The sequence below is a fragment of the Myotis myotis genome, unplaced genomic scaffold, assembly GCF_014108235.1.
Source record: "Myotis myotis isolate mMyoMyo1 unplaced genomic scaffold, mMyoMyo1.p scaffold_m19_p_10, whole genome shotgun sequence".
In the NCBI taxonomy this organism is placed as follows: Eukaryota; Metazoa; Chordata; class Mammalia; order Chiroptera; family Vespertilionidae; genus Myotis; species Myotis myotis.
This window is the reverse complement of record NW_023416314.1, coordinates 74,999,089-75,022,104: the sequence shown is the minus strand read 5'-3', so window position 1 is coordinate 75,022,104 and position 23,016 is coordinate 74,999,089. Positions and strand designations below refer to the sequence as shown.

At 59.9% G+C, this 23,016-nt stretch overlaps 1 protein-coding gene across 2 annotated transcripts in view; it reads right to left on the bottom strand.

Moving 5' to 3' along the window:
* Nucleotides 1-2,656: 2,656 nt before the first annotated feature.
* Nucleotides 2,657-23,016, bottom strand: part of ABTB2 (ankyrin repeat and BTB domain containing 2) — a 136,857-nt gene continuing 116,497 nt past the window's right edge. Inside the window, exons 4-17 of one of the 2 annotated variants that reach the window (XM_036326260.1) lie at nt 17,842-17,994; nt 16,473-16,638; nt 14,066-14,155; nt 13,259-13,360; nt 11,355-11,451; nt 11,028-11,163; nt 9,439-9,668; nt 8,001-8,179; nt 7,541-7,646; nt 7,270-7,372; nt 6,827-6,917; nt 4,740-4,808; nt 4,020-4,133; nt 2,657-3,000 (exon numbers count right to left, since the gene is read on the bottom strand). In XM_036326260.1, the coding sequence (XP_036182153.1) occupies nt 2,803-3,000; nt 4,020-4,133; nt 4,740-4,808; nt 6,827-6,917; nt 7,270-7,372; nt 7,541-7,646; nt 8,001-8,179; nt 9,439-9,668; nt 11,028-11,163; nt 11,355-11,451; nt 13,259-13,360; nt 14,066-14,155; nt 16,473-16,638; nt 17,842-17,994 (1,834 nt within the window). In that variant the 3' untranslated portion in view covers nt 2,657-2,802. The remainder of the gene's footprint in view (nt 3,001-4,019; nt 4,134-4,739; nt 4,809-6,826; nt 6,918-7,269; nt 7,373-7,540; nt 7,647-8,000; nt 8,180-9,438; nt 9,669-11,027; nt 11,164-11,354; nt 11,452-13,258; nt 13,361-14,065; nt 14,156-16,472; nt 16,639-17,841; nt 17,995-23,016) is intronic. The other variant, XM_036326261.1, reaches the window with a different exon arrangement.

The window sequence follows — 23,016 nt, the reverse complement described above, 5'->3', positions numbered from 1 at the left end:
CCAGGGCCCAGGCTGGGCCTCTAGCTGCCCCATCTGGGCCAAACCCAGTAAAGTTGGGAAAGGGGCCTTTCCTGGTATAGACCCCAGGAGGTCTTCATGTTGTCCCCCATTCCCACAGCCACTCGGTCAGTATTCCTCTACAGGCAGGGACCCTGGACTTGGCAACTAAAGAAACTGGGTCCGGGAAACCCTTGGGCCCGAGTCACCGGCTCACTGTCTCTCTCCATCACCAGGTGGCTCAGCAGGTTCTGGAGGGACAGGTGCCTACATCCGGCCAGACCAAGATGGAGAAGGCCTGCCCCACCTCACTGGGCCCACAGGTTTGGACTATGCAAGAGTTTACAAGCAACTATTAGGACGACCCCAACAACAGCTCCCACACTGGGGCTAGGGGAGGGGGTCTGGGCTCAGGGGAGATCAGAAAAACCCCTAAACCCCTGGTAGGTGTCTTACTGTCATCTGGTCCCTCCAGGCAGACACCTTCTGTCCAGTCAATGGCACATAAGTGCTTAACAAATGGGAACCATTTTATGTTATCAGCTGCCTCATTTGACAGAAGAAAACTAAGGCCTAGCAAAGGAAGTACAGTAAAACCTCGATATAAGGGACAGATTCAGGTGAGGGGGTGTCCCTTAAAGCCGAAAGTCCTTTACATAAGAAAGTAGGTTTACTGATCACGTATGTTAAAAAATTGACGAATTAGTTTATGTTTTTACTACATAGGCATGTTTGTAGAATTATAATGTATGAAAAGATCAGTTTCACAGAAAGGTTCCCTATATGCATGATTGATTTTAAATTTATACTGAATAGGCCTAGTCGATGTGTGCTTTCACCACGAGTAAACAAACGCACCGGCTGGGGCGTGGCTTAGTGCATGGGGGCACATTGGCGGGACGCGTTGAAACTGCCGAAAGCCAGCCACAGAACGACAGAACCAGTCACTGTAAGCGATGCGGTGTGGTCATGTGCTAAGCATTTGCTGCACATTGTTTATAAGCGGTGACTCTTGGGCTTAAACATGGAGACTGTAGTTGTAGGTATGTAATATTTGTGTCAGTGAAATTACTCATGTTTTTTCCAACATATGGCTTATTCGCTAAAATTTGTTAAAAGTAACAGCGAATAACAAAAAAGTAGCCCTGTTAATTTAATTATAAGCAAATCTTGGTTAAAAGCATTTTAAAATTAACAGGATGTTAATTTTCACATGACACACGGATGAGAAGTTTTCTCCTTTAAATTGAGGTCCATAAAATCGAGAATTTCCTGTACTTGTTCCATGCCATGGAGTTGGCAAGGGCAGGACCCAGGCTCAGGTCCTGGGTGAGGCGAGTGGGGGCTGGGGGGGCACTGCAGAGCTTTTGGTGGGTTTTTTCTTCCTGAGAGACAAGAACCCGAGTGACCAGGGAACCGGCTCTGGGTTCTGGTCCTGCTCGTACATGGGCTTCTCCCACTTCTGAACTCTGAGCAGCTCTTCCGGGAGCGATGAGGCCAAGGTCATTGTTCACGGGTGTTTATTGTTAATAAAACCATAGTACATTTACAATAGTGACATTAATGTACAGTTACAGTATCATACAATATTATAGCAATAAAATACGCCTCTTCCTTTGTACATCCAGCTCAAGCAGCTAGTCGAAAATATTTCCCAGGATCGCAAGCCCCGGCGGCTTTCCAGGCGACCGCGGCGCTGCCGCCTGAGTGCCCAGGACTTTTGGTGAATAAATAGTTTCTAAGGTGCGGCCGGACAGCTCAGGAAGGCTACACCCGAGTAGGCTGTCCAGAGCGCCCCCCAGTGTCTGGTCCATAAATATGACGAGTGTCCAGGCCTGACGCTGCGTCTCCGCCCCAGCAGAGCCCGGAGCCTGCAGGTGTCGGCAGGTAGGAGAGGGGAAGCCCTTTCCCCCGAGCCCTCCCCTCTCCCTGGTCCTGCAGTGCCCCGTCCCTTGGCCCCCCGACACCAGCAGCTCCCAGTCCAAATTAAAGGATGGTTCACTTGAGAGATCTGCCCGAGGGCACCCTTAGGGCTCTGCCTCCTGAGCCCACAGACGCAGCCTGACCCTAGGCCTGGGGTGTCAGGCCCTAAACCCAGCAGCAACAACAGAAGCCGAGGCCACCAGGCTCCGTGGGAAAGCTCCGAAGGCATCAGCTGGGGAACTGCCTTCTACCGCTAACTGAGCAGGTTGGCGGTCCCCAAAGGAGGCCCAGAAACCAAAGAAAACGGAACTCAAAGTGACCCTCTGTGCAGGCCCCCAGGCGGCCCATAGCCAGCCTTTCAAAGGCATGACCTTGAGGAAGTTCAGAGATTGGATATTGAGGAAAAGTATTGGCTTTGGAATGAGATGGCCTGGGGCCCAAACAGAGTGTATCTTCTATACATTCATAGGAGGCCCAGGAGCCAGTCTGAGCTCACCGAGGTCCGGGGTCTGCTGTTGAGAGCAGAGGTGAGTCAGGATCAGCCACCACGGCGAGGGGAGAAGGGGCGCACAGGTGAGTACACAGTGGCTCCGCCTTCTGGCCACAGCTGCCCTCTGCCCGTTACTGGTTGAGCAAACAGCTCTGGGACAGAGGGGTTGAGGGTGCAGCTGCCTAGCGACAGGTGGGCTCAGGGCACATCTAACTACCCAGGGGCAGACAGACACCAGAGGATGTCTGAGGAAAGAGGTCCTAGAATGAGCCCTGCCCAGTGGGGCCTGGTACGTCCGTAGGCTCTGGCTACACTGTGTCCAGACGCCCAGGAGTACTCGCTCCCAGCCTGTCCCAGCCCAGATGGGGCTGGGTGTGCGGACCCCACCCGCCTCACACCCGGGAGGTGATGTAGACGGAGTGCACGCGCTCGGCCAGGGTGCTCTGCAGGTCCTGCAGCGGGTCCAGGCCCTGCACCTTGCTGCTGCGGCCGTAGATGAGCTGCCGGAAGGAGTCCTGCTCCAGCAGGGCCTTCATGTGCTTCAGGAAGAAGCCCTCACAGAACAGGGCCAGTTCGGGGGCGTTGTGGATCTGTGGGGACGGGGAAGGGGTGAGACCACAGCCTCGCACGCCCCCCCCCCCCCCCCGGCCAAGGCCTGGGGGGGGGGGGCATGTCCTGTCTCTGCAGCTTGAGGTGACACCCCCTTATCGAATTCCTTCCCTAAGCACCTCCTTCAGGTTGGACTGACTGGGTTCCAATGCCAGATGCACCACTGGGAATGTGTCTGGTCTCCTGCCTGTGTCCCATGGGGATGGTGTTGAATGGCCTTATCCCCATTGGATTGGAAGCTCCCTGCTAAGGCCAGGGACGGTCCACAGCTGGGTGGACATGAGGGGTCACGAGGTAGATGCTCAGTAACTCTATTAACTCGGCAGATACAGAGGGACCGCTCTGGGCGCCAGGTTCCAGGTCACGTCCCTGCAACGCTCTCTTAGGGCTGATGCTCTAGCCTGGGGGATTCAGAGAAGCCAAGGAGCCAAACAAGCAAGGAAACGCCACAGAGTCAGTGCTGGGAGGAAGCGGGTGGGTGGCAGCTGCCTCGTAGGAGCGGAGCGCGGGAAGGAGCGCCCAGAGGAGGGGTGGTTCTCACAAGAGCAAGAGCGCTGGAGTAGGAACCAGCTGAGGGAGACAGGCGGCCGGAAGACATGGGGCAGGGCCCCAGGGGCCTCGGAGACCTTGGTGAGGGTAGGATTTTGTTTGCCTGGAGGCAGTTTAAGGAGAGGAGTGACAGAGGCGAGTGGACTGTGGGTGAGCCAGGATGTGTGGAGGGGAGGCCAGCACAGCAGTCGGAGAGGTAATGGTGGAAACGGTGGAGGAAGAGGGCCTAGCTGAGGGAGTTTTTCTTTAAAAAAATCAAATGTAACTCCTGAGTCTGAGCCGGTGGTCATGCTGTTTGCTGAGATGGGGAAGATTAGAGACCAGGTTGAGGAGAAAACCAAGGCCCCGGGGACTGGATCTGACTCAGGCCCCATGCTGCATGTGGGGTCACTGCCACAGGGGCGCCTGCGCTTCCTAGCCTGGGCGGAGCGGAGGGCGTGCGGATCCTCACCTTGGCGTACTTATAGGTGTTGACGGCGCTCTCCACGCTGAGGGTCTGGGAGCACAGGATCTCGCAGTGCCGCTGCAGGGCGTCCAGCTGGAACAGGCTGGCAGCCGACAGCAGCTGTGGGGGACAGAGCACCTTGGGCATGTGGGGCTGGGCATGTGGGGCCGGGCCTGTGGCCCAGGCATCACAGAACAGCAAGGTGCTGCGTGCAACCAACCTCCGGGGCCCGCCCACACCAGCAGGACACTCCCAGGGCCTTGGTTTATGGCTGTTCTAAGCCAGCTGAGTATTTGCTGGGACACCCGGTGGTGCAGGATGGACAGATGCTGGCTGGGATTTCTGACCTTGGGAGTCTGCAATGCTAAACTACACGCTTTGTCTACATGGCCTTGTAGCCCTGTACCCGGCAGCAACAGGCCCGTTTTCTAAGAGGGAGGAGGTGAGGGGGAGGCCCAGCCATCTTCTAATCCTCCAGGGCCAACCACCCCCACTGGGAGTCCCTTCCTAACCCCCAGGTGTGGCCAGGAGGTCAGGCTCCATGGCTGCATAATTCCCCAGCCTCTCAGAAGGGCCTTTCCTGTCACACAAAGGACCAGTGGAGAAGCAGGAGGGCCTCACAGAGGCCACCTTCCTCCCCTCATCTCTCCAAAGGCTGAAAGTGGGCTCAAGACCTGACAGGTGGGCACTGGGTCCCGTGCCCGACCGAGCGGGCCAGAGCCTCACCTCCAGGATGTCGGCGGTGGGGATCTGCATGGATTCCGTCCCTCCGTGGTACAGATACTGCATCATCATCTGCAGCGAGAAGAGGTGTGTGAACTCCAAGTGGACCTGAGTGCCCATGTCCCCTGAGTGCCACTCCAGCTGCTCCCCGTGGACCCCAGCCCGGCCCCGCCCGCAGATCCTCCAACTCCCGCTCAAGCTGAGACTCCAGTGTGCATCTTCGCTGGAGAGCACCCTCAGAAGTCAGCCCAAGACCTTTCTCTCCTGACTCCCGTCTGGGAGGGTTCCTCTCGCGCCCAGGAGGGAAGATCTAGTCACAGCCGGACACTGAGGCCCGAGGAGGGAAGCTGGTGTGGCTTAGGTCACTCAGGCCCCGTGACTCCCACACCAGAGTCCTCCCAGTGCACCAGGTACCATGCTGATCACCCCTCCTTTGACCTAAATTCTAAATACGGGGCTGGGACGGAGGGAGGTGGGGCTCTGAGGGTAGCAGAAGCCGGCCTCAGCTCCCCTGTCTGTGCTGGGACTCCTCGTGGAGGTAGAGCCAGATCTGCGCCCTCCTGGAGTTGTTCCCTTGCAAAGAAAGCACAGAGCTTCCGGAGTCTGGCCCGAGGCGGTGGGGCGGGGGGGGGGGGGGGGGAGGGCGGGCGGAGCTCTGTTCAGTTCTGTGAGGTCGGAGTGGCAGCTCTGCCCTCACGCTGCAGCCTGGGGCGGTCCCAGCTGGAAGGACAGTGTCCCTGGCTGGCTGAAGAAACGGCTCCAGCAGGGAACTGGCAAGCGTGTGAGTAAACAGCTCCGGCGGCACAGTCGGGCTCTGTTAGGACGGGCCCCGGGCTGGGAGGCACCAGTGGGTCTAGGGAAGGAGCCCAGCCTCTGGGGTGAGGAGCAGGGAGGGGGCCTGGCCAGCCTCGTCAGCCCAGGGCAGGCCCGGGAGACAAGTCCCTCCCTACTGAGGAGTGGGGCTCCCCTGGTGATCTTACCACGGCACGTGGTGCCTGCCCCTCACCACCCAGATGGCTTGGCTATCAGGGCAAAACAAAAGGCCCAGGTGGGCAGGTGAGAGCTCCCAGGATTCTTTGCTGAAAGACGGTCTCAGGGCAGCCCCTCAGCCAGAGGGGCCCCTGGGTGTGGGCTGGGAGCTGCAGCTCGCTCCTGGCCTGGAAGGCAGCTGCATGTGGAGAGTTGGTGTTGGCAAGGCCCAGCCATCTGTGGTGCCTGGAAGGCACTAGAATGCAAGTCCCTAGAAGCCAGACCAGAGCTGCTCCCTCGGGGCCTTGCTGAGGGGCTGGTGGCCGCAGGCAGAGGTGGATGAAGTTTGCACAGCCTGGCACTCCCCAGGGAGGATGTCTTCGGGGTGCTCCGGGAAGGGCCCCGCAGGATCCACTGCTCCCCCACCCCCACCTGTCCCACTATTTCACACCCTGCCTCCTGGAGCCCAGGGGCCCTGTTTCCTGCCGTCTCCCCAGCACCCGAACGACGAGTGAGGGCACGAGGGAGACGACCATTTAAGATGGGGCTTCTGGGAGACGGGCCAGGACCCCCACACTCGTTGCTTCTGGACCTCAGTCTAGAGACCTGCAGCCGCCACTTTCCAGAAAGGAGCTCTTAGCCCAGCCTGTCTCCTCCCGACCTCGCCTGGCAGCCAGCTGTGGAGCTTCCATTATGCAACCCCTGCTGTTCTCCAAAGCGCAGAGATCAGAAGACCTGCCCTTGATCTCCACCACAGGATGGACTCCTCATGCCCTTTTCTGCTCGGCCTGCGGCTCGGGGGACTGATGCAGCTGACACCGTGAGTCCCCACCCACCTTGGAGGTCGGGGTTCCGCCCCAGGTTCTGCGTTGCCAGCAGGCGCTTGGGCCACCTCCCTGCTGCGGGAGCTCGCTAAGGCCCGAGGGCTCGCACACGGGCCACGCCTGTTCTCAGACGTGTCAGTGTGCCCAGGCCCTGAAGCTACCACCCCACCATGGAACGGCTACCGTGGCCTGGACGCTCCGGCCTGGCCACTGATGCAGCAGGACACGGGCTGCGGTGGAAGGCTGCGACTGACTCGTGGCTGCCCCCCAGAGCGTGCAGCACCGAGACCCACCCACCTGGAAGATGTGGTACTTCATGTCGCTGATCTCGATGGTTTTGCTGCTGTCGCCATCTTGTTCTGATTTATTGGTCATCAGCGTCTTGAACCTGGAGCAAGGGGACGAGACAGGCGGACGTGACTTCCTGTCACTGTGCGCGACGGCACCATCCATCACCTGACCCGTCACCGGGAGAGGAAGCGACTTAGCAGTTCCTGCCGTGCTCCCGGAATAATCCTCAGCGAGTGACACTTTACATCTCCCGGCTGACAGCTGGGCCCAGCCCTGCTCTGTCCCCACAGGAATGACCATGACACCTGTGGCCAGAAAACTGACTTTCCGTTCCAGAATATTTGTTTTCGAATAAAGACGATGACCTTGGTGCTCTCGGCCCCATGGCCCCTGTGGGCGGGCGGAGGGGGCTCTGTGATGCACGTTGGTCACCCGGGGGCAGGACCCACCTGTTGGAAGCCGTCACCAGCAGGACTTTATGTGCATAGAACAGCTTGCCCTCCACGAGGAAGGTCACATCCGACATCTCCTTGTTGTTCAGAAAGTGAGGATCTGTGCCGGGAGGGAAGAAAGAAAGGAATGACCGAGGAGCCCGCCTCCGGGGTGCGAGGGGGGTTCACAGGGAAGAACAGAGGAACAGGCCAGGCCCTGGCGCCTGGGGAAGGAGAACAAAGGTGAGAGGGAGGGAGAGGAGGAAGGGCCGTGAGGCAGGGGCCTCACCTAGTCGGGCCGGCAGGGTCTTGCGGATCTCTGGGATGCTGGGGATGGGGCTGCTGCCGTAGCAGTGCGTGAAGATGGCGGCCAGCTGCTGGATGACGGAGTCGTTCTGTGGGAGGCAGAGAGCCCGTTAGCCTGCCCGCCGTGGCTTGTTTGTCAGGCTTATTTCAAAAGCCCAGGATTCAAGCAGCCACTGTCTTTTGTTCCTTCTGGATCTGCCTTGGCTCGATGATGCCTGTTCCTTTGCCACTGCTTCCCCCGATTGCTTTTCTGGCCAGGCTCCAGCCCAGACAAATGCGTGGCCTCGGCCCTCCGCAGCCAGGCAGCGCAAGTTGGTGTGGGCAGGTGTGCACCTGTGTGCGTGGGGGTGTCCCCGTGTCTGCCCCGTGGTCTGGCTCAGGGCTGCCGGCTCTGGAACGCAGGCCTCCTGAGCTTGGGGTGGGACCTGCCCGGCGACACTCACCTTGCTGGTCTTGAGGATGTTGAACATGAGCTGCAGGCCCTCGGTGACTAGCTCCTCGTTGTACTCCTCCTCCTTGAGGGAGCCGAAGTCCCGCAGGAGGCTCTGCACCACGGAGTACCGCGACTGGGAGAAGGAGGTCCTCAGGGACTCGATCCAGACGTGCAGCTTCCAGGGGACGCCTGGGCCAGGGAGAAGGGCCGGTGTCATTCCCTGCGAGCACTCCCGCCCAGACCCCTGAGCCCGCCCCACACTGACCCCTTTTCGGGCAGGCTGCCTTGGGATGAGCGAGAGCACCCCACCTGGGCCTGGGCCCCACCCTGCGTGCTGAGCACCCTCTCAGCGCAGCCGTGGAAGGAAAGCGCCCGTTCTCCCTGACAGGCCGCCCTGAGGGGTCAGAGGGAATCCAGGTCCTCAGCCCAAATGCAAGGCGCCTGGCTCTGAACGTCTGCAGGTCAGCCTGGGGCCACACTGTCCCACTGCCCGTGGGCCTGGAGTTCCGGGGGAGGACGCATTCATTATAAGCAGGACATACGGGCCCCACACCTGCCTAGAAGCCTGAGCTGACCCTGCCCCATCACACGGCTTCCACCAGCGCCCAGGGCACGGCTGTGAGTGCACATCCCATCAGGCGTGTCGGTGGGGCCGCAGCAGGTGAAACTGTTTTGTGAAGGTCCTGACAAAACTAGCACTGTGCCCAGTAACTAGAGAGAGAACCGTGGGCCAGAGGGATTGATGGCTTTTCTGGACCCGCTGTAAATGGCATGAGCATCCTCGGTTGACTGACTGCAGGGGGTGTGATACACCCCATTTTACAGTGAGGAACCCTGGCCGAGTAGCCGGGAGAAGGCGGCACGGCCTCCTGCTCTCTGTCCTGCACTGTGTGTGTGTGTGGCCCCGTGACAGGAACAACACGCCGTCTTGTGCCGGGGGCTCACGGTGAGCGGCACCAGGCTGTGCTTCCTGCACGGAGTTGCCTGAGATGAGCATTATCAGCGATGGCCAAGGTGGCCTGGCTGCAACATGCCCAGGTCTGTGTGACCGGCGTCCCCGGAGAAGCAGCTATAGCCTGGCAAACCTGGGAATGAGGGAGGCTGGCGAGGGGCTGGAGAGCGTCTAGCTGACCAGAAATGTTGACCTGGTCCTATGAGGCTCACAGTGCTGCCCCTCCCAGGGCCTGACCAGGGCAGTGGAGGGCCGAGGGCTCGAGGCAAGACGGGTCCCTGCAGAGGAACTGCCTGGGGCCCAGGGCCTCTCCCGTCCTGGCCGCCCACACCAGGCCTGGGCAGGCCACACCGCCCCACACTCAGCTGCCCTGAGGCCTATCTGCTCGAGGGCCCTGGTCTGCAGGCCTGCTGAAGAGCAGAACGTGTGTGTGTGTGTGTGTGTGTGTGCGCGCGCACGCGTGTGCGTGTGCACGTGCACGTGCCCCGGGCCTCACCCAGTGCCCTCAGCTCCATGGTGATGTCCACATAGCCGTGCTCCGCGCTGTAGTACATGGCCTCCTGCAGGGCCTTCGTGCGGGTCCGGCTCAGCCGCACAGGCCCCTCGCCGCCGCTACCCTGGCTGGATGCGTCGCTTTCCTCCACGCCCTCGGCCAGGATCTCCTCCAGCGACAGCACGTCCGCTTTGGCCTGCTGTGGCTGCGTCAGGAGCTTCCGCAGGACGTTCCTGTGGGCCAGGCACCAAGGTGATGAGGTCCCGCCACGGACGTGTCCACCGAGTGCCCCGCGGCCTGGAGGGCCTGCTGTCCTGGCTGTGTGACCTCAACCATGTTGTTCCACCTCTCTGAGCCCTAATGCTTGTCTGCAGAACAAGGCATCGAGCACCCTCTCCAGGAGGTCACCTGGGCCAGTGACAGCCTCAATGCCGAGCCTGACCACAGCAGCCTGAGACAGCGTCCACCTTCCACGGGGTGTCCGCAGCACAGCCGTGCTCATACGGACTCCCTCCCACTAACAAGAATGTGAAGACGAATGTCGTACAGAATTCGTTCACTTATGAATGTGTAGTGTCAGACCTGCCAGAGCGCGTCCCCCTACACTTGGCACTGAAGCCTGGGAGGTCCTGTGAACACTCATTTAGGGGAGATGCACACACCTGGAGGCCACAGTGGGCAGAAGTGGAGACCCAGGCCCCAGGCTCATCCCACATCCTGCGGCTCAGGCCTGGGGCGGCTGGGGCAGGACAAAGGTCACCTGGGGGCTCACTTCCTCCTCTCACCCCTCCCCACTCTGATGGAGACCAGGCTGTGCCAGGCAGCCCAGCTCACGGCCTGGAGACCTCCTGCAGGACCAGGGGCGCTCCAGAGAGTGAGAGGCAGGTGAGGAGGCTGCAGTGGGGGAAATACAGTGCTGGGTGGGTAGAGAGGCCGTGATGTGCAAGCTGGCAGCTGAGGGCGAGGTTGGTTTAGGGGGTGAGTGGGGGCAGGGCCAGCAGGTGCAGAGGGAAAGCCTGGGGGTGGGGGGAGACCGCGGCGAGGGCACAGTCTGGCTCTGAGAACAGTGTTTGGAACGGGAAGCAGGCGTCCACCTGCCCTCAGCCTTCTAATAACCTTCCTGTCTCCCTCTCCCCCCCGGAGCTGCCTAATGGCTCTGCCCTCAGCCTGCTGCCGCCCGTCGCACCCCTGGGCAGGCGTGGCCCCACGAGCCCGGCCACCATCTGCCCTGGGCAGGACGTGGCTTCCCTGAGCCCCCGGAGCCTCTGCGTGGCCAGCCATCTGCTGGGTGGGAGCGTCGGGAGCCGCTTGGCTACAAACCTCCACCGGCACGGAAGGGCCGAGGCCCAGAGGCGGCCCCGCACCCCCAGGGCAGAGAGTCAAGGGAAACGGGGCCTGCCCTGGGCGTCCACAGCCCCAGGCTCCAGTCCTAGGTCTGCCAGGGACCCTCCCGCTTCTGGGCCCCTGTGCCGGATCCCCTTTCTGGTCTGGAGAGATCTCCAGCCAAGCTCTTCTGCTCCCCACTGGGGAATCCAGGCTCCCAAGACCTGGTTTGTGCCCCCATCTCGGGGGAGCAGGAACCCAGCGGGTACCTGTGGCCGTGGGCCGCCGAGTGGCTGAAGCAGTTCATGTCCTCGTGGAGGGAGGAGGCCATGCCGTTGGCCTCGAGCATGCTCAGCAGGGGGTCCGCGCCTCGGCTCAGCAACAGGCTGACCAGCTCGTAGTTCCCTAAGGGACAAGGCGGATTGAGCACGTGCCCGCCATGCACTGCACTGTGCCGGGCCCACCTGGGCATCGAGCACGGCGATGCGGCCAGAGGGCCCAGCGGAGGGGCTTCAAGGTCCATGTGTGGGGGTGACATGGGGAGGGGCAGTTGGGGATTCTTGCTGGGCGGGCAGAGCAGGGCAGCATGTACCTACCAGCCGCAGAGGCGAGCTGCAGGGGCGTCTCCGCGTAGCTGTCCTCGCCGCTGTTCACCGCTGAGCCCTCCACGTGGGCGCCGGCGTCCAGCAGCAACTGTCGGGGCACAGGGAGGACACGTAAGTGCGGAGGACTAGGGGGCATGTGCCTCAGGAGACTGTGGGGTCGGACTCCACCCAGCTCACCCAGCAGCCGAGGAACCAGAATGGCAGAACTCCAGGTGCCCCTCAGGGCTCCATGTTTCTAGAATCTTCGCCTCCACCCTGTGGCCTTGGCCCAAGCCCCTAAGCTATGGGGACCTCTGAGCTATTCCTGCAGTGACCCTCCAAGAACTCATGCAGATGAGCAGCACAGAAAGTACTGAGGGAAACGGGGGCTCTGGGAGGCAGCAGAGATGTGGGAAGGCCTGGGTGTCAGAGTCCGAAAGAGCCGAGTGCTAGTGCAGGCAGCTCAACTCTGAGCCTCAGTCTTCCTCATTTGGGAAATGGGAGGGGACCGCTCGCAGTGTTGCTGGGATTAAGTTAAATGGTGCGCCCCTCTCTGCAGGGGCTCAGTGACCAGTGGATCTCGGTGTTCTCATCAGGTTCAGTGAACTACCCGAGGCTGGGAATTGGTGGGGCTGTGGGACTTCCTTGCTGCCTAGGACACCAGGAGGCCTCCCCAATCTGGGCAGGCCTTGCCAGGGGCCACGGGGCAGGGTTAACAGATACCAGGCTGTTCGGGCTGAGCTGGGCCAGCTTTGCCTTGGGCAGGGTTGGCGTCTGCACGACTCCACCAGGTGACTCTGAGCTCCTCCTCACCTTTCCTGACCGGCCGCTCTGGAGGGAGCCACCTCCCCGCCTCCACCCAAGGTTTCTGGAGACCAAACCCTCCTCAGAGCCTGTGCTTGGCAGAGTCTGGGGAAACCCCGCCTGCCTCTCCCCTGGAGACCAAGTGGGGGAGCCAGGCTGACCTCAGCCTTCACTGCAGTGTGTGCAGAGCTGGGGTGCCGTCAGCAAGAAACCAGTCAGGCACCAGTGCCAGAGCCCGTGCACCAAGGCGGCAGGAGTGGGGCACTGCCCATTGGGGCGAAACTGGGCACCAGACCAGGCAAGCCTGGGCCAGGCTGGACCTGTGCTCAGGTCCTCAGGAGGCACAACCAAGAAGTAGGCAGATGTGGCAGCCGGCCTGGTACCCATCCGTTACCGAGTGCCCTACAGGCCAGGCTGCGAGGACGATGGTGAAGAGGCTGGACATGGCCCTGCCCTCAGAGGACTCACACTCTAGTGGACAGCGAGGGTGTTACATGACCTCCCGGGAAGGAGTGTCAAATCCCGGAGGAGCAAAGGAGTCTGGGAGTCAAGCGGCAATGTGGCTGTGTTCGATGCTGCTCTGCCACAGCTTCCCCTTCTAGGCCCGAATCCACACCTGTCACAGCTACTGAGCCAAGGTGGCCAACAACATGGCATGGCTTGGCTCGACAGGTGAGTCTTGCCTCCGGAAAGTGGCACACTGGGCCGTTAACGGGGAGAGGCAGACCTGGGAGGGCGCCGTGACACAGAGGCAGCTCTGTGGGAGTTCATGAGGGAGTAGAAAAAGCGAGGGATCAGAATAATGATGGAGAGAGAACAGCACATGGGCACAAATTCCAACAGGCCTTGAGACTCACCCAGAGACATGGAGATGCCAGGCAGGCCCGGACTGCTTGGACCTGGGCCTTGTTCCTGAGCCGCCCCCCGGCCCCTGTACCCCTATCCTCACACTAAGTCCTCTCCTCGAGACAAACCAGGTGGGGCTCTGCCTGCTGACCAGGTACTTAAGCAGCACCTCTGGTATCCCAGATCCGAGGCAACAGCTCACTCCTTGAGGCTGAGGCTATGTTTGGGGCCCAGCCCATGGCACTGCACACCTGGCAGGAGCTCACCTGAACCACAGAGATGTGTCCATGCAGCACAGCAAATGTCAGCGCGGTCCAGTGCCGGCTGTCGGGGTGAATGGAGGGGTGCCTGGGAGAGTTGCTAGGAACCTGGGAAAATACCACAAATGATCAGTGTTTCTGGGTGAGTGACATTCCCGGGCAGGTCACACAGGCACCCGAGTGAGCGAAGGGGGTACCCTGCAGGGATGGTGACTAGGAATTAACTCGGGTGCTTGCCACATTCCATTGGTAATGTCTGCCTGGAGCACCTGTGGACAAGGCTCAAAAGGATGCTCAACTAGTGATGTCTGCCCTGGGCAGAGGGAGCACTTGATGCCTCAGAGCAGGGGTCCTCAAACTGCGGCCTGCGGGCCACATGCGGCCCGCCGAAAACCTTTATCCGGCCCACCGGGTGTTTTTGCCACCGCTGTGTGCATAGGAATTTGTTCATAGTTTTTTTTTAAACTATAGTCCGGCCCTCCAATGGTCTGAGGGACAGTGACCTGGCCCCCTGTTTAAAGAGTTTGAGGATCCCTGCCTCAGAGGAAGGCAGAGCCAGAAGCACTTGGGGATGGGGATTAGGTTGATAAAAGGTAAAAGGCACCAGCAGGATCGTGGCCATTCTCTCCACTCCTCTCAGAAAGCCCAAATCTTTGCTAACTGTGATCGCCATGCACCTTGAATTTCCAGTCCTGAGCCACCTCTACCCAGTTGTTCAAAACTCTGCACCCAGCATGCAGCACGGCTGATGGAGACCCTGGGGTGCTCTCTTGCTGGGCGAGGGGCCTGGGTGCGGCTCTGGGGCTTACGCACCTGGATGTCCAAGTTTGCTCCAGCATCGATCAACATCTGGACCATGGCTTCGTCCCCAGCAGCACAGGCGTACATCAGCGGCGTCATACCCTACGGGAACCAAAGGCAGAAGTGAAACTATCAGGAAGCAGAACAGAGGGACATATTCCACAGGCCTCTGCCCCAGAACCACAGATCCAAGGGTCCTGCTTCCCCCGCTGCTCATCCGAGCGATCCTGTGCCCGGTAATGGCCTCCCCTGGGCCTGCTGGGCACACGGCACCCGGAGGGCAAGGAGGGGCATTTCCACGAGCTCAGGCCGTGGGCTGGACGCAGGTGCGAGGCCTCCTCTGCCTCGGGGAGGTGTAAACTTTGTATGCAAGTTACTTGTACCCCTCTGTGCCTGTTTTTTTTTTTTTTAAATTTAATTTTTTAAAACATGTTTTTATTGGTTTTTAGAGAGAAAGGAAAGGAGAGGGTGAGAGAGAGAGAGAGACATCAGCTGCCTCCTGCACTCCTCCCACTGGGGATTGAGCCAGCAACCCGAGCATGTGCCCTGATTGGGAATGGATCGGTGACCTCTTGGTGCATGGTCCAGCGCTCAGCCCACAGCCTCACACGAGTGACACAGGGCTGGGCAGTTTCTGCATCTTTAGAATGGGAAGAGCATTCCTCACAGGGTGGGGGTAAAGAGTATGAATTACTCTGTACAAATTGCTTGCTACAGGGTGGGATTACCTTGCCTGAGCTAAGTAATTAACACAGCACTATCACTGCTGCTACATTAAACGGCCATCGCCCCGCCCACCCAAGCCCTGTGCACGCCCATCACCCTGTGAGCAGTTTACATGCATTATCTCATTTAGTCGCCATGACACCCCAACTAGGAGGCTCTGTTCTTGTCCCATTTTACAGGTGAGGGGCAGAGGGGGATTACATGCCCACAGCCTCACATGAGTGACACAGTGCTGGGACAAAAGCCAGGACCCAGGCTGTGAAGCTCACCCTCTGCAGCGTCTCCTGGGAGGTGGAGATGCTTTACCGTAACGTCTCGTGCTCCTGAGACGTTCCGAGCTCTCCCGGAAGCTGAGGCCCAGCCCTCCCGGGGTGCAGGCGGGCGGCGCACGGCTACCTCCTGGCCGGGAACCCTTATCCGGGGCCGGTAACAGCAGAGGCCGCGGTGGGAAGAGTTATTCCTCAGCTGGATCCTGGAAGCGCTTGCCTGGAGCCCGCGCTGTTATTTATTAGGTTATTTGTGTGTAGACAACATCTCCTGGCCTCGTAAATCCGTGCCTCGTGCCCAGAGATACAGAAATGGCCTGAGATTAATCATGTCGCGGGGCTGTCTGCCCACAGGTCACTGTGTAAACACCAAGGCCGAGGGACGCGCAGGACCGGCCTCGGAGACACGCCACCGCCGCAGAGGGGACTCGGCGTCGTCTCACCCCGCACACGCCTGGCTGCCTCCCCCGCACACGCCTCCCCCGCACACGCCTGGCTGCCTCCCCCGCACACGCCTGGCTGCCTCCCCGCACACGCCTGGTTGCCTCCCCCGCACATGCCCGGCTGCCTCCCCCGCACACGCCTGGCTGCCTCCCCCGCACACGCCTGGTTGCCTCCCCCGCACATGCCCGGCTGCCTCCCCCGCACACGCCTCCCCCGCACATGCCCGGTTGCCTCCCCCGCACACGCCTCCCCCGCACATGCCCGGCTGCCTCCCCCGCACACGCCTCCCCCGCACATGCCCGGCTGCCTCCCCCGCACACGCCTCCCCCGCACATGCCCGGCTGCCTCCCCCGCACACGCCTCCCCCGCACATGCCCGGCTGCCTCCCCCGCACACGCCTCCCCCGCACATGCCCGGCTGCCTCCCCCGCACACGCCTCCCCCGCACATGCCCGGCTGCCTCCCCCGCACACGCCTCCCCCCGCACATGCCCGGTTGCCTCCCCCCCACACACACGCCTCCCCGCACACGCCTGGCTGCCTCCCCCGCACACGCCTCCCCCGCACACCTGCACACGGGTTGGAGTCTGAGGCAGGCCCGGAGCCCTGTGGGAAAAGCTCCCTTTTCTGGGTCGGGCCCGTCCCTACTTGAGGAACATGAAGCGGCTAAACCGAAAGGGGCTGATTAACAGACTCCAGGGATCGTCGTCGTCAGCATGTGGACAACACCCAGAACGGCCGCTTCCTGAGCACTGACCGTGTGCCAGGGGCCAGGTCCCGCCGTGACCCTACGGGGCAGCACCGTGATCCCCGAGGTGGAGGGGAGGGCGCGGAGGCTCAGAGAGGAGCTTGTCGCCATGCCACGCTGTGACATGGCGCCCAAGCCCAGGTGTGTCTGAAGCCACAGGCCGGGCCTCGAGAGGAAGACGCTCCCCACCTCCCATCCCCCCCAAGCTGCCCGCACAGAGGAGCTCTCCGAACGCACCTGGTCGTCCATGGTGTTGACCCCGTCCGGGCCCAGGGCCGCGATCGCCTGGTGGATGAGGTCCGTCCTCCCGCAGTTGAGCATGCGGAAGCCCAGGTCCTGGCTGAACTTCTCGGTAGCCGCTCGGGCATCCAGCCTCCGGAAGGAGCTGAAGCAGCACTCGGGTCTGCGCAGGGAAGACCGGCGTGTGTGAGCGTGGCCGTGTGTGGACGCTCTGCCCGGACACCGCCTCGCACGGAGCCGTGACACAGCTGTGCCCGGCGGGCGTGCGGCAGGCGGACGGGGTGGGTGGGGAGGACTGGGAATGGCCGGCGGAGCAGCAGTGACTGGCCTGGTCGTGCTCAGTGACACGAGCACACACACTCCTGCTGGTCTATGGCCGTGTTACAGAAGTGCTCTGAGCTCCGGGGAACGGTCCATGGCCGGGAAACAATGTGCCCTCTGGAATGATCTCCCGGGGCTGCCTGAGGAGTCCTGGCCTGGGCTGGGGCCACGGAGAAGGCCTCGCTGGGCCCCTCGCACGGTGTGGTGGCCGAGTCCCAGTTCTGAGCATTACAGTCTCTCCCCTTGAGGCTTCTTGGTGAGGCCAGAGGACGGAAGAAATGACGGGGAGCAGCCAGAGCCCCAGTGCCATCGAGCACCCTACCAAGGGAACTCCCAGGAAGCCCAGCACCTCCGCAGGGCACTGCGGGCTTCCAGAGGGCAGCTCAGCCGAAGCCATGTGAGGCCAAAGTGTCGAGAGTGTAACTTCCAGAAGGAGAGCGGGCGTTCGCCATGAAGACAGAGGAGGCCAAAACTAGGGTTTGGGCCAGTCAAAAACAGCAACAAAAGATGCAAGGCTCTCACGGGCCAAGCATGGCCACACGGACCTTCCCTGGGGCCTGGAGACCCACCCAAGAGAGGCACATCAGAAGGAAACGAAGAGCCCTTGCTGGGGCCACATGGACCTACGTTCAAATCGGGGCACGGCCACCTGGCTGACTGGGTGCCTAGGGGCAAATCATCTCAGCTTCTCCACCTGTCACATGGGCACTATAATACCCTTTCCCTCTAATGCTGTCACAAGGACCGAGCGATGCACATAAAAGGAAGGGCTCAGCACAGTGCCTACATAGGACGTGCTCAAGCAAATGGCAATTACAGGAAGAGAGGAGAGGACCCACTTCTGCCACCACCCCCAAATATCCCAGAGCGCCAGATGGTGAGAGCTCGCCTGCCCTAACCCATGGTGCTCTGGGTACCAGACCCACGGCTGCAGGAGAGGCACCCAGAACGACAGCTCTAACCGGCTCCAGGAGACGAGGGAGGGGGTGGCCAGGGGTGGCACGGGAGCCAGGGCCCTCCCGCCTCGCTCCCCCTGATCCCGTACTTGAGCTGCCGGGGCTCGCAGTCCAGGCCGGGCAGCAGCAGCCGGGCCGCCTGCCGGATGTCGCCGCTGTCCACGGTGAGGCTGCGCCGGTGCTCTGCGTAGGTGATGGCCACGCGCATCCACTCCATCAGCGGGGGCAGCAGCATGAAGGGCCTGCGAGGCAGCAGAGAGAGGGTCAGGCCCAGGCTCTTGCCTTTCACCAGGACACACCAGACCACGGGCGCTCAGGGTTCCAAGCCCACCGACCCGCTCCTGCCTCCTCCTGAGCATGAACCAGCTCACCTCTGCCCATCCAGATACCACTGATCCTTCAAGGCTCAGCTCCGGAAACCTCCCCAGACCCCTGTCTCCAGAGAAAACAGTCCCCTCCTGCTCCAGGGTCCCTCACAACTCTCTCCCGACAGCCAATGCGTCTCCTCCCGACTGACGCTCCCACTTGGGGAAGAGCCTCCCTCATCCCTGCTTTCTCCAAGCCACGCCCAGCACAGCCCGCACACAGGCCCCCAGGAAACATCTGCTGAAGGACTAACGTGTGGCTGAGCATCAGGAGCTCAGTCTAGGGCACCCAAGTTCTCAGCTTGGGACCGAGCCCTGTTTCTGCCCAGAAAAGAATGGCCTATGATTTCCAAGGGTGTGATGCTCACGCATCAGAGTGGGAAGCCAGGAATCCACGGGGAACGTACAGATTCTAAAAGGACTAACAATCCATTTGTGAATGACCCCTGTTTGATTACAAGTGTCCACTTGAATTCCCCCTCAAATATTTCTGGGTTTTACAGTTCTCCCATGATAATGCTGCAAGGCAAGCTCAAAGGCACACTTGTACGCATCAGTCCTTTTCATCCAAGGGGAAGGTTTCACCTAAGCCACCAGCACCGGGAATGAAGTGTAAATGAGAAAAGACTTGGCGGATTTGCCAGCCATCTTTCCCCATCGTGGCCAACAGCCAAGACAAAGCCCGAAGTGCAGCTGCTCAGGTGGCATCTCCCAGCCGCACGCGGGGAAATCCAGAGGGAACTTGGGAAATCGTGAAGTCTAGTCAGATGGGGCCGCAATTCATTCTGTTTCGGGCCCTTCAGAGCCTGGCACATGAAAAAAATTCAGCGTCGATAACCTCGGTGGCAGACGCTGGGGACGGGCTCATTTGGCCTCTAGTTCTCACCCGCGGACAAGCTCTGTGTCCTCCTCAGAGTCACTCCTGGAGGCTCAGCCTCGAGCCTGCTCCTGAGCCATTCTGGTGATTCTGTTGGTGCCCAAATCCCTGTGTTAAATCTCTTCCTGCTTGAAACACCTAGGGTGGTTTCTGCTTCCTGAACTGAACACTGATTAATATTCCCAACATGCAGAAACCCCCTGGGCCAAGGTGGTTCCTCTGCCTCTGGGGCGGTGACTGGTGGCCACCTGCCCCCAAACTGACCTCTTCAGGCCTTTCTCCTTGGCCTACCGGCCCCCCGGGCCCGTGGTCCATGGGAAAGTAAAATGACAAGCAATTCATGGGTTTTCTCGGTAACGTGCTACCATTGGCCTGTGGGTTCCTAGGCACTATTTCCTTTCCGGTAATTTCAAGCCCACTGGGCATGCTGAGAAGCGCTGGCCTGCTTCACTGGACATTCTGGAAAACCCCATAAAAACTCCCTGGGCCGCAGCTGCGCCCTGACTCCAGGGTGAAGGGGCCCCGGAGGAGCAAGGCTGGGATGGCTGATGTTTGCATTGTCCCCAGCGTCCCTCTGCTGTGCTCCCTCCCAAAGAAAAAGGCTGTGTCCCTCGGCTGCGCCCGGCGAAGCCTCTCAGTGCCAGCGTGCATGTGTCTGCAGGGCCAGGGCCCGAGAGCAGGGCAGGGTGAAGGCACCCTGCCGGTCTGGCACCTCGGAGCAGCCGTTCCCAGAGCTTCGGTCTCAGGATCCCCTTTGATCTCTTACAAATGATAGAGGCCCCCCAAGAGCCCTTGTTCGTGCGTGCTATCCTATTGATAACCACTGTGTCAGAAACTGAAACCGAGAAAATGTTACAACATCTGAATACACCAGCTCAGATCCCACCAGACGTCAGTGAGAAACAACATAACTGCGTGCCACATGCCTCCGGAAACACTCCTGAACCCTCATAAGAAACTGAGAGTGAAAGGCAAGTAACACGTCATAATGAAAATAATCTTGGCCCTCTGAGCTCCCGGAAAGTCTGACACCCCAAGCTCCCCGGCCCCATTGGCAGAACTGCTGCCTTAGATGAACGTGGCAGATCCGAGACAGAATGCCCTGGGCTGGCAGGAGCAATGGGTGTGGGGCTGGACTCGGGCCCTGTGGGCACGCAGTCTAGCTAGTCCTGGAATGGCGCATGGTTTGCACGCATCTGAGGGTCCTACACGTGTGCCTTCTCTGCCGCATCCTCACTGGGAGAAAGTTCCAGTGTCCCGTGAACTGGCTGTGCAGCCTGGGGCAGGTCATTACTCTCCTTGGCCTCTTTTTCTACTAAAGAAGGGTGTTTTTCACCCACAGATATGTTCATTGATTTTTTAGAGAGGAAGGAAGGGGTCTGGGGAGAAACATCGATGTGAGAGAGAAGCTTCGATCAATTGCTGCCTGTATATGCCCCAACCAGGGATCGAACCTGTAACCTGGGTGTGTGCCCTGATCAGGAATGGAACCCACACCTTTTGTTTACAGGAGGACAGTGTTTCTATCTTCCATTGTGGAACCCTTCTGCTGTTACTTCACAGACTGTCCAGTGACCAAAAGCATGGGCTCTGCAGGGAGACTCCTGGGTGGGGATCCAGTGCAAGTTCCCTCACCTCTCTCAGCCTCAGTGCCCCATCTGCAAAATGGGTATAACTCCTAGGACCACCTCACAAGAAATACGTCTGTGAGGTGTTCAGCAGAGCGTTTGGCACATGGTAAGTTCTAGGTAAAGGTTAACTGTTATTGCTATTTTAGTGTCTGTTGATAGACAAAGTACATAATAGTAACAACAACAACAAAAGGTTATGGGAATCTGGTCCAACGAAGTGCCTCAGGTCCAGCCAATTCTGTCCCCGCAGGCCCCCAAGCAAGTATAAACAGGGAAAGCCTGCCAGCAAGCTGCTCATCACCTACACCAGTGGTCGGCAAACTGCGGCTCGCGAGCCACATGCGGCTCTTTGGCCCCTTGAGTGTGGCTCTTCCACAAAATACCGACTTCTGCGCATGGGTCACGAAGTTTTAATCGTACATGCGGGCGCGTGGTATTTTGTGGAAGAGCCACACTCAAGGGGCCAAAGAGCCACATGTGGCTTGTGAGCCGCAGTTTGCCGACCACTGACCTACACCATCCACCTTATAAGGGAAGAAAACAAACGGGCCCGCGATGTGGCCTGTGACCTGGAAACCATTGCTGGTGGTGCAGGCGCACGGCCTTGGCCACCAAGAAGCCCGCACCGGGGAAGGACCCGCCTCGGGCCGAGGGGCCTGAACTTGTGAGGTGCCCTTGGGTGGGTGTGGAATTACTGCGTGGGGCCTGCCCCTCCTGCGTGCACCAAATGCTACTGGCGGCCTAACCTACAGAGCCCCACCGTTCATGCAAACACATCCGCTCAGTCCCGGCAATGACAAGCAGAGCCACTTAAAAGGCGATCGACTGGTAGCACTTGTCTTTGTGCATAAAAAAGCAGCTACTGTCATGGGGGTGGGAATCCAGGAAACACACAGATGGACAAGAATCTTCGACATGCAGAGGGCGAGAGGAGGAAACAGAGGCCCAGCCTCGAAGGTCACAAGCCAGTTCGCCCAAGGTCACAGAGCCAGCTCAGCAGCAACATGGAGACCAGACCCACATGTCATGACTCAATTTCTCTTCATCTCTCCTTAAATTAATCATTTTGATGAGCCTGAGTCTACCAAGCCCATGGCCTCATAGGGCCCTTCCACAGGGCCAGGTCTGCAAAAGCCATTTTCCCTCTTTAAAAAATGGAAAGAGAATAAACTTCTTAAGGCCTTGGTTTTAAGAGGTCCCTGCAGCCTGGAAAAAAAAAATAAACCCTGCCCCACTCAGCAAGCATATGATTTATTGGGATTACAGTCCTATAAGCGGTGTCTTAACAACACAGAACAGGAAACGCCTCTGATTTCCAGCTCAAAGGAGGCTCTGTTCTTTGGGGGAGGTGGGCAGGGGCCTCAGGGAAAGAGTCAGGTTGGCAGATGGGCCACGCGAGCCCCAGGCATAAGGCCCTGTGCCTCTATCCCCCACCGGCGGGCCGAGTCTGGGTCAGCAGCTGTGTGCCCTCTGTGCCCGCCCACGAGGATGTGCGTATGATACTGGGGCAGGCCCCGGATGTGCCCACTGACTGGGCAGGGCCTCGAGACCTGGCGGAGCTCAGCCCTGAGAAAACTGGGCTGTGGTTTCTTTACTCCCACCTTTGGCTGGGAGCACAGAAGGCTCTGGGGTGCGGGCGGGCCTGGCTCCCAGGCCAGGAGGGTTTGGGGAGGTCCAGGATGCCTAAGGCTGGCTCCCTGACAAGGTTTCCCCATCACCATCTGAGCCCAGCCCGAGCTGTGAGCACACTTAGAATCGCACAGGGACCAGCCAGGCAGCTGCAGATGAAGATCAGGGAGGGGGCGGCCAGGATGTCTCCCAATTCTTCCAATGACTTGGCCCCACCTTCAGTGGGAGCCACTGCAAGCCCTGGGGGTGACTGCCCACTGCAGTCACCTTCTCACAGATCTTGCTGCTCCCATGCCCCTCCCGCCATGCTCTCTGGGCCGGGCTGTGTGGCGGAACCTGCGAAGATGCCACACGGTTCCCAAATGATGGCACAGGCAGAGACTTCTCTGGGAAGGTCAAGGTCCAGAGAGCCACCGCAGCCTAACACAAGCCGGACCGTCCACGGAGAACAAAACCAACGCTGTCCCACTGAAGTCAGACTGCACGCCCAGAACAAAGGAAGCGATTCTAGTCCAATTCACATATTGGACTAATTATTCTTCTAGAATTGCTTGGTAAACCAGAATGGTTTGGCTCAGCTGGCGTCAGAGCTGGGCAGGCATCTTTCTTCTGACCCCCAGGCCTATCTCCTCCAGCCGCCGCTGCCTCAGAGCCTGGAGGTAACCCCCACCCCACCGCCCCACCCCCATCCCCGTTTGAGGACAGGTGACTTCTCTTAGAGCCGAGTGTAGGGCTTTCTGTGGGGAAAATACGCTTTTCTTA